At 40.4% G+C, this 12,234-nt stretch overlaps 1 protein-coding gene across 2 annotated transcripts in view; it reads right to left on the reverse strand.

The window, feature by feature from the left end:
• Positions 1 to 284: 284 nt before the first annotated feature.
• Fam47e (family with sequence similarity 47 member E) overlaps positions 285 to 12,234 on the reverse strand; it is a 37,996-nt gene continuing 26,046 nt past the window's right edge. The window contains exons 6-8 of one of the 2 annotated variants that reach the window (XM_045130239.1): positions 9,977 to 10,132; positions 5,065 to 5,142; positions 285 to 689 (exon numbers count right to left, since the gene is read on the reverse strand). In XM_045130239.1, coding sequence (XP_044986174.1) covers positions 612 to 689; positions 5,065 to 5,142; positions 9,977 to 10,132 — 312 coding nt within the window. In that variant the 3' untranslated portion in view covers positions 285 to 611. The remainder of the gene's footprint in view (positions 690 to 5,064; positions 5,143 to 9,976; positions 10,133 to 12,234) is intronic. The other variant, XM_045130238.1, reaches the window with a different exon arrangement.

Genomic DNA, 12,234 nt, shown 5'->3' on the forward strand with positions numbered 1-12,234 from the left:
GACTTATTATCTTATATTATAGGCATATAGTCATTATTTAGACTAGATGCCTAAAAAGGAGAAAATCTCAGTTTAATTTGGAATGAAAGGAAATAATATTGTAAGGATTGAGGAAAAGAAGTATTCATTCAAAATAAAAGAAAGTAACACTATGAAAAAGGACAAGAGTCATTTTGTCTTTGATTATGACTTTATTTTTACAAATAAGTGGTATATATAATTTTTATAATAGACATGAATGACTACTCATTCATATTGATAAAAATGCAACATATTAAGCCACACATGGGGGTGTACACTCCTAAAATCCCAGCCTTTGGGGGGTAAGGCAGGAAGATCAGAAGTTAGAGGCTAGGCTATATATAGCAAGACCCTGACTCAAAAAGCCAAAATGAGCAAACAAAAACAGAAAACAAAATATCAGTTAACTAAAGCAGAAAGCCACTGAGCAGCATTCCTAAGTATTATTAGGTCTTCCACTTATGGGAGCAGCCAAGTTGAAGTTGTACCTCTACAGGGGACACTCCTTGATTTGACTTCCTGTGTAAAACAAGAACCCATAGCCAAGAACAGCACCCATAAAAATGCCTGATGGTCTTCACAAGATTCTCCTATGCTTGACCAAGGTTCCCAAGGGGCTTCCTGTATTCAGATTGACCTCGCTTCTCAGCATAGATCTTCTCAAGGAACTAAAGTGGGGAGGGGGACACAGACCCTGCATTAGACAGACAAATAAGTAAAGTCCTCCCACCTCCATACTCAAATGAAAAAACTCACATTCTGATATGGTTATAGCAGACAAAACTTCATGTTGATAATTTAACCGTGAGAGATGGACTTTAGATGGTAGTCACACAGCATTAGAAATATTCTTTTTTGTTTGTTTGTTTTTCAAGGTAGGGTTTTACTATAGCCCAGGCTGACCTGGAATTCACTATGTAGTCTCAGGCTGGCCTCTATCTCAGGCTCCTAAATGCTGGGATTAAAGGTGTGTGCCACTATGCCTGGGGGGGGGGGGAAGGGAGGGAGAAAGAGGGAATATAGGTGCACCAGGGCCTTTTTCTCACAGACTTCAGATGTATGTGCCATTGTGTGCATCTGGCTTTATGTGGGTACTTGGGAATTGACCCTGGCTATCAAGCTTTGCAAGCAAGCACCTTCCACTGCCGAGTCATCTCCCCATCTCAATTATGTGGGGTTTTTGTTTTGTTTTGTTTTATTGAGGCAGGGTCTCATTCTAGCCCAAGCCGAACTGGAACCCACTCTGTAGCCCTAGGTTAGCCTCAAACTCACAGAGATCTTCCTACCTCAGCCTCTAGAGTGCTGGGATCAGAGGGATGCACCACCATGCCTGACTTCTGGTTTTGTTTTTGGTTTTTGGTATTTTGAGATGTCTCACTCAGTATCTTAGGCTATTCTAAACTTACTATGTAGCCCATGCTGGCCTTGAACACATGGCAATCCACTGCTTCAGCCTCCTGAGTGCTGGGGTCATGAGCATGAGCTACCACAGCCAGCACTTTTTTTTTTTTTTTGAGACAGAGTCTCACCTTATACCACAGGGGTTAGTGGGTGGAACTATAATTAAGATTGGCCTCAAACTCATAGCAATCTTCCTGCCTCAGCTACATGAATTCTGATATTATAACTGTTTCACATGCCTAGCTTAATTTACTTTACTAGATTCTCCTCTTTTAGTTGATGTCTTATCATTAAGAAGCTATAAAACATAAGGATTAGGGTCCAATAGTGCAGGATTTTGAGTGACAGGTGTACTCAGAAGTCTGAGCTGCCTGCAGGAACCTTTCTGAAGTCAATGCCACTGAAGAGCATAGCCAGTGTATCAGGCATACTTCATTTTGCACAAAATTTAGTGATATGTCCATCAACAAAATGAATTAAACCAACAAGCGACAAACCAAAATGGAAAAGAAGTTATAACTCTAAAACCAGTAATGACAATATACATGTCACTTGCAGGATACTGAGAACCAACAACATCTGAGCTGAAAGCCTCTTCCCTTCTGGATAGATGTCATAGTTCTGGAAAGCGTTATGCAGGGGGCCAGGAGAAAACAGTCATCAATAGTTTTACCCAGAAGTTGACCCTGCAAGCTCCACAACTGACCATCCAGGCAAAATGTGCTCACAGGTGTAATAGTGCTATGACTGTTACGGGGATAACCAACTGCTCTCTGGATTTGGGCCCACTCCACAGGAGAGAATTCATGCCGATACTGAAAACCTAGTTAAAAGCCTATGGCTAGGAAGGTCATAGGCTTATAAGGGGGAATTGTTTGGCTAAGTGAGTATATTGTGTCAATCAAATCACCCACTACATATTTAAGTTTATGCCCTTAGGTTAGTTCTGCCCTCATTTTTTGTCATAGAAGTTTCTTTTTTTAGTTGGTGGTAAGTACTGTGGAGACTCAAAGCTCATCAAAGTGCTGAGAATAAGCGGCTGGTGAGTGCTGAGCACTAAGTAAAATCATCCATGTGACCCCTCCAAGGCGCAAGAAACATTATGGAAGAAGAGAAAGGCAGAATGCAGGAGCCAGAGGGTGAGGAGGAGTGCTGAGCACTAAGTAAAATCGTCCATGTGACCCCTCCAAGGCGCAGGGAACATTATGGAAGAAGAGAAAGGCAGAATGCAGGAGCCAGAGGGTGAGGAGGAGTGCTGAGCACTGAGTAAAATCGTCCATGTGACCCCCTCCAAGGCGCAGGGAACATTATGGAAGAAGAGAAAGGCAGAATGCAGGAGCCAGAGGGTGAGGAGGAGTGCTGAGCACTGAGTAAAATCGTCCATATGACCCCTCCAAGGCGCAGGGAACATTATGGAAGAAGAGAAAGGCAGAATGCAGGAGCCAGAGGGTGAGGAGGAGTGCTGAGCACTGAGTAAAATCGTCCATGTGACCCCCTCCAAGGCGCAGGAAGCATTATGGAAGAAGAGAAAGGCAGAATGCAGGAGCCAGAGGGTGAGGAGGAGTGCTGAGCACTGAGTAAAATCGTCCATGTGACCCCCTCCAAGGCGCAGGAAGCATTATGGAAGAAGAGAAAGGCAGAATGCAGGAGCCAGAGGGTGAGGAGGAGTGCTGAGCACTGAGTAAAATCGTCCATGTGACCCCCTCCAAGGCGCAGGAAGCATTATGGAAGAAGAGAAAGGCAGAATGCAGGAGCCAGAGGGTGAGGAGGAGTGCTGAGGAACATTGTCTTCCAGACATGAAGTGGCTGTTGCTTCTTGAGTTCAAGAGGCTGCTGTGATCTGCACAGTATTGGATCCATCAATACTCCATCATGGACAGCGGAGGAGGATCAACATCAAAGTAGAAGAGGGGTGAGTTGGAGAGAGATTTAAAAAAAAAAAGGGATTAGAAGGAGAACAAGAGAGAGTGGCGGAGATAACAGGAGGGGGGAATATAATTAAAATCATTACATAGATGTTTGAAAATTATCAATATGAAAGTTAAAAATGTTTAAAAATTAAAATCTGCCATTAAGCAAAATAAAAATAAAATAAAATACATGAAAAAATAACATTAAGAACAAATAAGGAATCCAGGAGTAGTGGCACATGCCTCTAATTCCATCAATTGGTAAGTGAAGGTAGGAGTTTCAGAAGTTCAAAGTCATTGTCCATTTTGTAGTGAGTTCAAGGCCATGCTAGGATACATAAAACCTTGTTTCAAAACAAAACAGACCTGAAAAACTAACAAAAACAAATAAAGACATACACACACACATATCATAATGATATATTTATGTTATATATAAAACTATATATAATTCTATAACAATATAAAATATTAAATGAATGTATTTATACATTCTACATATAAATATACTTATATGAACCTTATCCATAGATTAGGAAACTATTACATATATGCCATACTTAGTATATATAAGCAATTATTTGTACACATATCTTAAATATAGCTATTAGGCCTATTGATGCTCAAAGTTAAAGGTGACATTCCATTGCAGGTCTGTGATGGATCTTCCAATCCCACATCCACATCTCTGTCTTATGCTCTAAATTTGCTTAAGCTGGGTTGCCTGTGAGTATTATCAATGTTTACATTTATTCACCAGCATACAAGTCATACTTCTATCACTCTCGAAAAATTAATCCAAGCCAGATATGGTGACACACGCATGTAATCCTGGCCACAGGTCAAGGCCAGTCTCAGCTGTGTAGGGAGTTTGAGACAAGCCTGGGCTACAAGAGACCCTGTTTCAAAAAAACAAAAACGGTTTCAAAACAAAAGAAAGGGAAAGGGGGGAGGGAAGAGAAGAGAAAAAAAGAAAAGAAAAACAAACAGAGGAAAAAAATAGCAATCCAGTGTCCCACGCCTAGCAGTATCTAATCATCTTGGCTAAACTGCCCCCTGAAGAACACAAAGGATGTGCACCCAGACCACAGTGGTCAGATGCATGGTATATTAACTCTGGTTTTGGTCCCAATAACTATCTAGTTTCCTACTGTGGAGATAGGGCTCCTCTGGACACAACTCTAGGCTGTAGTTTCTCCTGCCAAATGATCTATTCAGCCAACCTTCCACTCAGATCTTCCAAGTTGGAAATAGGGAGGAGGCTGGAGCCAGCTTCACAGATTATGGGAGAGGAAATCAGAAGACAGAACAGATGACAGGGAAAAAGAAAGAAGCCACTGGTGGGCTTAACATGAACTTTTGCCGTAGTGTGTTTGCACTTGAAGCACAGCACACTGACCTAAGCCACAGATCTTCTGTCCTTTCACCTGACAGCAAAGGAGACTTAGTTCTCGAGAACACAGAATGTCTTCCTAGCAGGGTGTGCAAAGCTCCTTGCACTTTGGTCCCTAAGCAGCAGAATGATGACCCCTGCAACAGTAACAGAAATCAAACAGGCCCTGTCTTGAATGCTAACTATCCTTAGGGAATGGCATCTTTCCTCCAAGGGCCTAAGGTGTGGTGAATGCCCAGGAGTGAAGTGCCACAGTTGTGTCTGAGTACTTAGCCTTTCTCATCGCAGCTGTGAGCTGCAAAGCCTCTGCAGGGTTTTGTGAACTGACTCTTAACTCACCCTTGGTATCCTGTTACCCCTGCTTAAAATGAAATCCTTAAAGGCAGCTGTTCCATGAAGGTTTGCAAGTAACTCCTCCTAAAAGAGAATATAAAGAACATTCAGTGGCTGGATAGATTTCTTAGTGGTTAAGGCACTTGCTTGCAAAGCCTAAGGACCCAGATTCAATTTCCCAGTACCCATATAAGCCAGATGCATATGGTGGCACATGTATTGGAGTTTGTAGTAGCAAGAGGCCCTAGTGTGTCCATTCTCTCTCTCTCTCTCTCTCTCTCTCTCTCTTTCTCTCTGTCTCTTCCCCCCGCTGCCTCCCTCTCTCTCTCAAATAAAGAAATTTTTAAAAAAAATAACATTCAAAGAAACTGACAAGAAACTATTGATAATACCTCTTTGTAATTCACTTACTTCTCATTGTTAAATATGAGTGTAAATGATGATGGTAAGTTGAGGAATTTGAAGGTGTTCAAAGTCAGTTGTCTCCTTCTCCACATTTTTCTTGCCTTTACATTAAAGACTAGTAATATGTTTTAGCAATTAGACAACTTTCAGCCTACAATGTCCAGAACCCAGTCTATTTGACATACACAATTTATAGATCTTTATACCAAAGGACACAGCAACAAAACAAGATGTGATCCATTCTGTTGTAGTCAACTCCCCATTGCTGGGACCAACATCCAACCAGACACAGTTTATGGGGGGAAATAAATTATTACAAGTTTACAGATCCAGGGGAAACTCCATCAGTGGCAGAAGAAGCAGCTTACTTCCACACATCCAAGCAGAGAGAAACAACTGCAGCAAGCAAACACCAACAAGCAGCAAGCAGGAATGGCAGAGCTCCAAAGGCTCTCTCCGTACCTTTGGGCTGGAATCAGATCCACTCCCACACACACCAGGGTTGGACTCTAAGATCCACCCCAGTGACATGCCCCCCTATAGCAGAGATCTGCCTGCTAGGGGCTGAAGTTGCAAACTCAATTTTAATAAAAAAAGAAACCTGAGTCTATGGGGCCATAGATTTACATTATCACATTCAAACTAGCACACAGTCTCAGCATCCTCTCAGTATTAAAGCATCCTTTTGATTTTTCTTTATATGTATTCAAACTTTACAGAAATGGGTTACAGTTTACATGACTGTGATGCAATATTTTAAGAACATTTTACCTTCCAAACCAGATCCATCAAGGATAGCAGCAACTCTTGAGTCCTTAGTAATATAATCATCATAGTGACTGTCCCCACCAACACACCATTGCAAGTGTGTCTATGAAGCAGGATTTTAGAGCCCAGCAGTGTATCATCCATCAGGTCGGATAAAATCATGCTTTATAAAATCATTACAGACCAGGCATGATGGCACATGTCTATAATTCTAGCACTTGGGAGGCTGAGTCAGGAGGATCATGAGGTTTAAGGCAGCCTAGGCTATATGTCTTAAACACCATGTCTCAAAAAGAAAATGTTGTACAGGGCTGGAGAGATGGCTTAGCGGTTAAGCACTTGCCTGTGAAGCCTAAGGACCCTGGTTCGAGGCTCAGTTCCCCAGGTCCCACGTTAGCCAGATGTACAAGGGGGTGCACGCGTCTGGAGTTCGTTTGCAGAGGCTGGAGGCCCTGGCGCGCCCATTCTCTCTCTCTCCCTCTATCTGTCTTTCTCTCTGTGTCTGTCGCTCTCAAATAAATAAATAAAAAATAACAAAAAATATTTTAAAAAAGAAAATATTGTACAATTCTATTGTTTAGAACTCTCTTTGTATATAAGCCTCCTGATAAATGGCCTTTTTACTATGTTACTTATATAAACCCTATTCCCCAAATGTAAATGATAGTACTTCATTAGCTGATTAGAACCATTTTGACAAACAGCTATACTAGTTTTTGCTGTTAAAATAAAATATTTTAAAAGATTCCTTTCTTTTAATATACAATGATAATTTTAAAAGGGAGTGTTGAGGAGATGAATCAGTGGGTAAGATGCTTGTCATGAAAGCTTAAATATATGGTCTCTAGTACCCACATAAATGCTAGACATGGTGGCACACTCCTGAAATCCCAGCTCTGGGAAGGTGGAGACAGGGAATACTGGGGCCCACCAGCTATCTAGTCTAGCTGAATCTTGGAATTCTAGGTTTAGCAAGACACCCTGTCTCAAAGAATAAGGTGGAGAGTAATTGAAGAAGAGGCCCCCAGCATTGACCTCTGTGGGTCATTAGGCTTTTCAGGCAAGTGCCTTAACCACTTAGCAATCTCTCTAGCCCTGGCTTCAAACTCTTTTAAGTTGTTAAAGATTGGCCCTTTAAAATTATATTTATTTATTTATTTGCAAGTAGAAGAGAGTAGTAGTGCGGGTACTCCAGGGCCTCTTGCAAGTGAACTCCAGATGTGTGTGCTACTTTGTGCATCTGGATTTATGTGGGTACTGGGGAAACAAACCCAGGCTGTCAGTTTTTGCAAGCAAGCACCTTTAACTGCTGATCCATCTTTCCAACCCAGAGATTAGCCTTTAATAAGAAAATTAATTTAAAAATTATAAACTCATAAGATGAATATCTTTGAGAATATATTTTTAAGCCAGATCTGATGGCACACACCTATAATCCCAGGTCTTGAGAGGCTGAAGCAGGAGGATCAGGATACTTCTCAGGTCATCCTTGGCTAAAAGAGAACTTGTCTCAGTGAACAAAGTAAGCCAGATGTGGTTGGTCATGTCTGTAATCTCAGCTCTCTGGAGCCCGAGACAAGTGGATCACCTGAAGGTCAAGGCCAGCCTGGACTATATAATGAGTTCCAAGTCAGTCTGGGTAACAACATGAGGCCCTGTCTCAACACCGCCCAATAATAAAACCAAATGAATATATTTTTAAATATACCTAAAAGGAAGTATATATGAATATATATTTTAAAAAAACTTATAGGTGCCTGAAAGCAACATTTTGTAATGTTTGTCTTTTTTCTTATGTATGTGTGCATAAGGGTATGGAGGCCAGAAGTCAATGTCTAGTGTCATCCTCAATCTCTCCACCTTCTTTCCTGTGAAAACATCTCTTACTAAACCAAGAACTCACCAATTTGGGTAGTTTAGCTAGTCAGCTTGCCCAAAGGATCTGCCTGTCTCTCTGTCTCCTGGGCACTGAGTCATGCTGCCATGCCCAGCATTTATATGTGTTCTAGGGCTCAAACTCAGTTCTTCACACTGGAATGCAAGCTCTTTATTGAGTAGCCATCCCACCAGCCCAAAAGTTTTTAATTTTTTAATATCTTATTTTTATTTATATTTGAGAAAGAGAGAGAGACAGATAGAGAGAGAATGGGCATGCCAAGGCCTTCAGTCACTGCAAACAAACTCCAGAAGCATGTGCCACTTTGTGCATCTGGCTTACATGGGTCCTGTGGAATTGAACCTGAGTTCAATGTTTTGCAGGCTAGTGCCTTAACTGCTAAGCCATTTCTCCAGCCCTAATTTTTTAATCATTTTAATTTATTTATTTGCAAACAGAAAGAAAGAGAGAGAGAGAGAGAGAGAGCAAAGAGTGAGAGAATGGGCACACCAAGACCTTAGCCACTGCAAATTAATTCGAAATGTATGTGTCACTTTGTGCATCTGGCTGTATATGATTGCTGAGGAATTGAACCCTGGCTGGTAAGCTTTGTAGGCAAGTGTCTTCACTGCTGAGCCATCTTTTTAGCCCAAAAGTTTGTAATTAAAAAAATATATATCTAATTCACCACAAAATTTTGTTATTTTTAAATGTTCAACTGGAATAATGCTATGTTATAAATTAAATTTTCATTAATTTAGGCAGTGCTCAAGCTATATACTAAGAAATTTTTCCAAACATTATTTATGTTACTTTAAAGCTTATTCAAGCATGACGTGCCATACATCACCTCTGAAAAATAAGAAATTATATTCAGCACAGGAAAAGATAAAAATGGCCTTCATTTCTGTCTTAGCTTTCCAATTACAAGATAAAATTGCTGAACAATTACTGATGAAGGATAAACCAAATTTGTACAGTATTTTACCTTTTCAAAGTCTTTTCACAGCTGTTATCTAGGAGACACTTTGGGTCTGTTGAAGAAAAAAGTTCACTAATGCACTCATCAGAGGCCTTATGAGTGCTGTGTTAATATTTCCACATTCCCAGAACTAAGATGACTATCTTTTCCCACTATATTGTGCACAAGAGATGGACAGGACAAGAGCTTATTTGTGGTAAAATGGGAGCACATCTTCATTGTGTGTGTTGTTCTGTGATCTAAAGTGCTTAACCTTTGTACCCTTGTCTTGGGGAGATTCCAAATTCCATGACTCTGCTGAATTATAGAAAAGCCTCCTCAGTTTCAGTTTAGAATACGTTTTGTTCTGTTGTTTTTTGAGACAGGGTCTTACTCTGTAATCCAAGCTGTACTGAACTCACTATGTAGCCTAGTCTGGCCTTGAACTCATGGCAATCTGCCTGCTTCAGTCTCCTGAGTGCTGGAATTACAAGCATGGGCCAGCCCCACACACACACACCCACCCCACCTACTTGCAGTTTTCTCTGGCATTCATCCCTTGCTGATAAGAAACAAGACTCATGCTTACTCAGAAAGCCCCTATGATATCATACCTATTCTGAGCACTGAGGTAATCCTACTGTTTCAACTGCCCTTTGAAAAATTTTCAAAGGATTCATTGTTTAAATGGTAGGAATACTATGAACAGTGTTCCATCTTTAGAGACCCTGCTTAACATGAAACAAGATGATTTCAAGTCCTCTTTGTTACACATTCTTCACAACAGTTCACTTTTCTCATTGGTGAACTCAATATGCAAGCTGTATTACTTTCAGGAGCCTCTGTACTAAACCAAAACTCAGTGATCACTTTAGCTGAGGTGATCAAGTGTCAGCATGCATACATACCTTTTTTTGAAGCTCCTTTTTGAAATTCTCTTCTTGAGCTTTGCATGAGACCTTGGAGTCAACCAAAGGTTCATCTGCTCTCTGTTTTTTCCACAAGCTGGTGTTCAGATACCAGGCTCCATACCTCATCTTTACCCACTTTGGCTTATGAGGGTTCTCGAGAAAGTAACAAGGTTCTTCGTTACACTTCTTGTTTGTTTTTGGTTGGTAATTATGAAAGCTATGTCATTACTTTGAATTTATGGCAGACCCTTGCTAAAGCAGTTTACAAAGTTTCAGAATGCTTTGATTTTACAAAAGAATCAGGAAACATTCATAATTGGTAAAATAACATAATTCTTAAGAACATAGCTTTTCAGGGGTGGGATATATCCTAGTGAGTTGTTGGTCAGGAAGGCCCTGAGGCCTCTAAATCAATATAGGCTAGTGCCAATGCTCTTGGTTGCACATCAGAACTAATGATAAGGCACAATTGTTAAAGACACAACATGCTTAGGCTGCAAAATACTAAGAAATCAAGCTGGAACTGAGCTAGAAGACTTCTCCCTGTAGACTAGCTGTCATGGTGCTGCAAAGTGCTGAGTAGGCTACTAGGGGAGAAAAATTATCAATAGTCTGAACCAGCAGTGGACCCTGTGAGCTACATAGCCAACCAGCCAGGCGAGATGTGCCCACCAGTGCAATAGTGTTATGACTGTCATAAGTAAGGGTAATGGCTCACTGATTGGATTTGAGATCCCATCCATGAGAAAGAATTCATGCCTGCTACTAAAAAAACTATGTCTGGGAAGGTTCTAGGCCCAGGGTGTGGGGGAATGGAACGACTACTTTTATTTGGCTAAATGAATATGTTGTTCTAGTTAGATTGCCTTCTAAAATTTATGTTTATTCTTGTAGATTAGTACTGCCCTTATTTTGTTAGAGAACCTTCTTTGTGCAGTTGGTGATGACTCCTAGGAAGACTCAGAACTCATCAAAGTGCTGAGAGTAAGTGACTATTGAGTGCTCAGCTCTAAGTGAGACACTATATATATATATATATATATATATATATATATATATATATATATATATATTCCTCCAAGTCTCATGGAACATTGTAGAAGAAAGGGGCAGAAAGAATGTAAGAGTCAAAGGATGAGGAGGAGTGCTTTGGAACACTGTCTTCCAGATACAAAGTGGCTGTTACATTCATGATCTGAATGTGGCCTTGTTACCTGCACAATATTGGCTCCATCAACATTCATTACATATGATGGAGGAGGGGTGAAAAAAAGACATCAGAGTAGAAAAGGAACTAGTTGGAAAGAAAAAGGGATTCAGTGGAAGAAGATGGGGGACAAAAGAAGATGATGAGAGATTATGATCAAAATATATTATGTACATTTATAAAAATTGTCAACAAAAAGTTTTAAAAGATCTCAATGAAAAATTTTACTCTTACTCTTATAAACAATAAAGTAAACCCAATTCTTTCCTGTTATTATTTAGACAAGACCAAAAATAAATAAATAAACAAAACATGGCCTTTGAATTCAGTGCTTTAGGTTTAAATGCAGTCTTCTTCCACTTAGTGGTTATGAATCCATTCTTTATCAGTGAAATAGAGATAAAAATGGCATTCAACCCTTTAGGACTGTTGTGAGGACTATAAGACAGATAAAGTAGCTAGAAATCAGTCCAAAAAAGTCACATAACTTTTCATCCAAAGTAATTATTGTCATTACACTTTCTCAGCACTTACTCATACTATGCTCAGCCTTGTAAAGTGCTGTGCTTTGATCAAAGTGTTACCTAACCCCAAACTGTTGCCTCTTTAATAAGAGAGAAAGAGGAGAAAGTATACATCTTACTTGTCTTTCTCCCATCTCACAGCGGTATACCAAGGTTGTAATGAGCCTTCCTCATTGGTTCATAGCCAGATGCTGTAGATGCAACATCTACAAGCTGTCTCATCACAAAGAAAGTGGTTTAGATTTGGGTTGGACTAAGAAACATGAAACCAGAATTCCATCTCCTCACACTCATATTTAAGTTGTGTAGTAGAATGTGTGGAACATTCTGAAGGTAAACCAAGCATGTCTGTCCAAAACAGAAGGAAAATGATAGCTGATAGAAGGACAATCGCTTCCAGAACTGGACTCAGCATGCTCTTCCAAGCCTGTTGACCTTGCTCTTCTTAGAGCATACCCCTCCTTTCTGCCTTGGTGCCTTGGCACCTGCTGTTTGTGCTACTGAGATGTGTGCTTCCCCAAGAG

The sequence above is a fragment of the Jaculus jaculus genome, chromosome 11 (genome assembly GCF_020740685.1).
Source record: "Jaculus jaculus isolate mJacJac1 chromosome 11, mJacJac1.mat.Y.cur, whole genome shotgun sequence".
NCBI classification, from domain to species: domain Eukaryota; kingdom Metazoa; phylum Chordata; class Mammalia; order Rodentia; family Dipodidae; genus Jaculus; species Jaculus jaculus.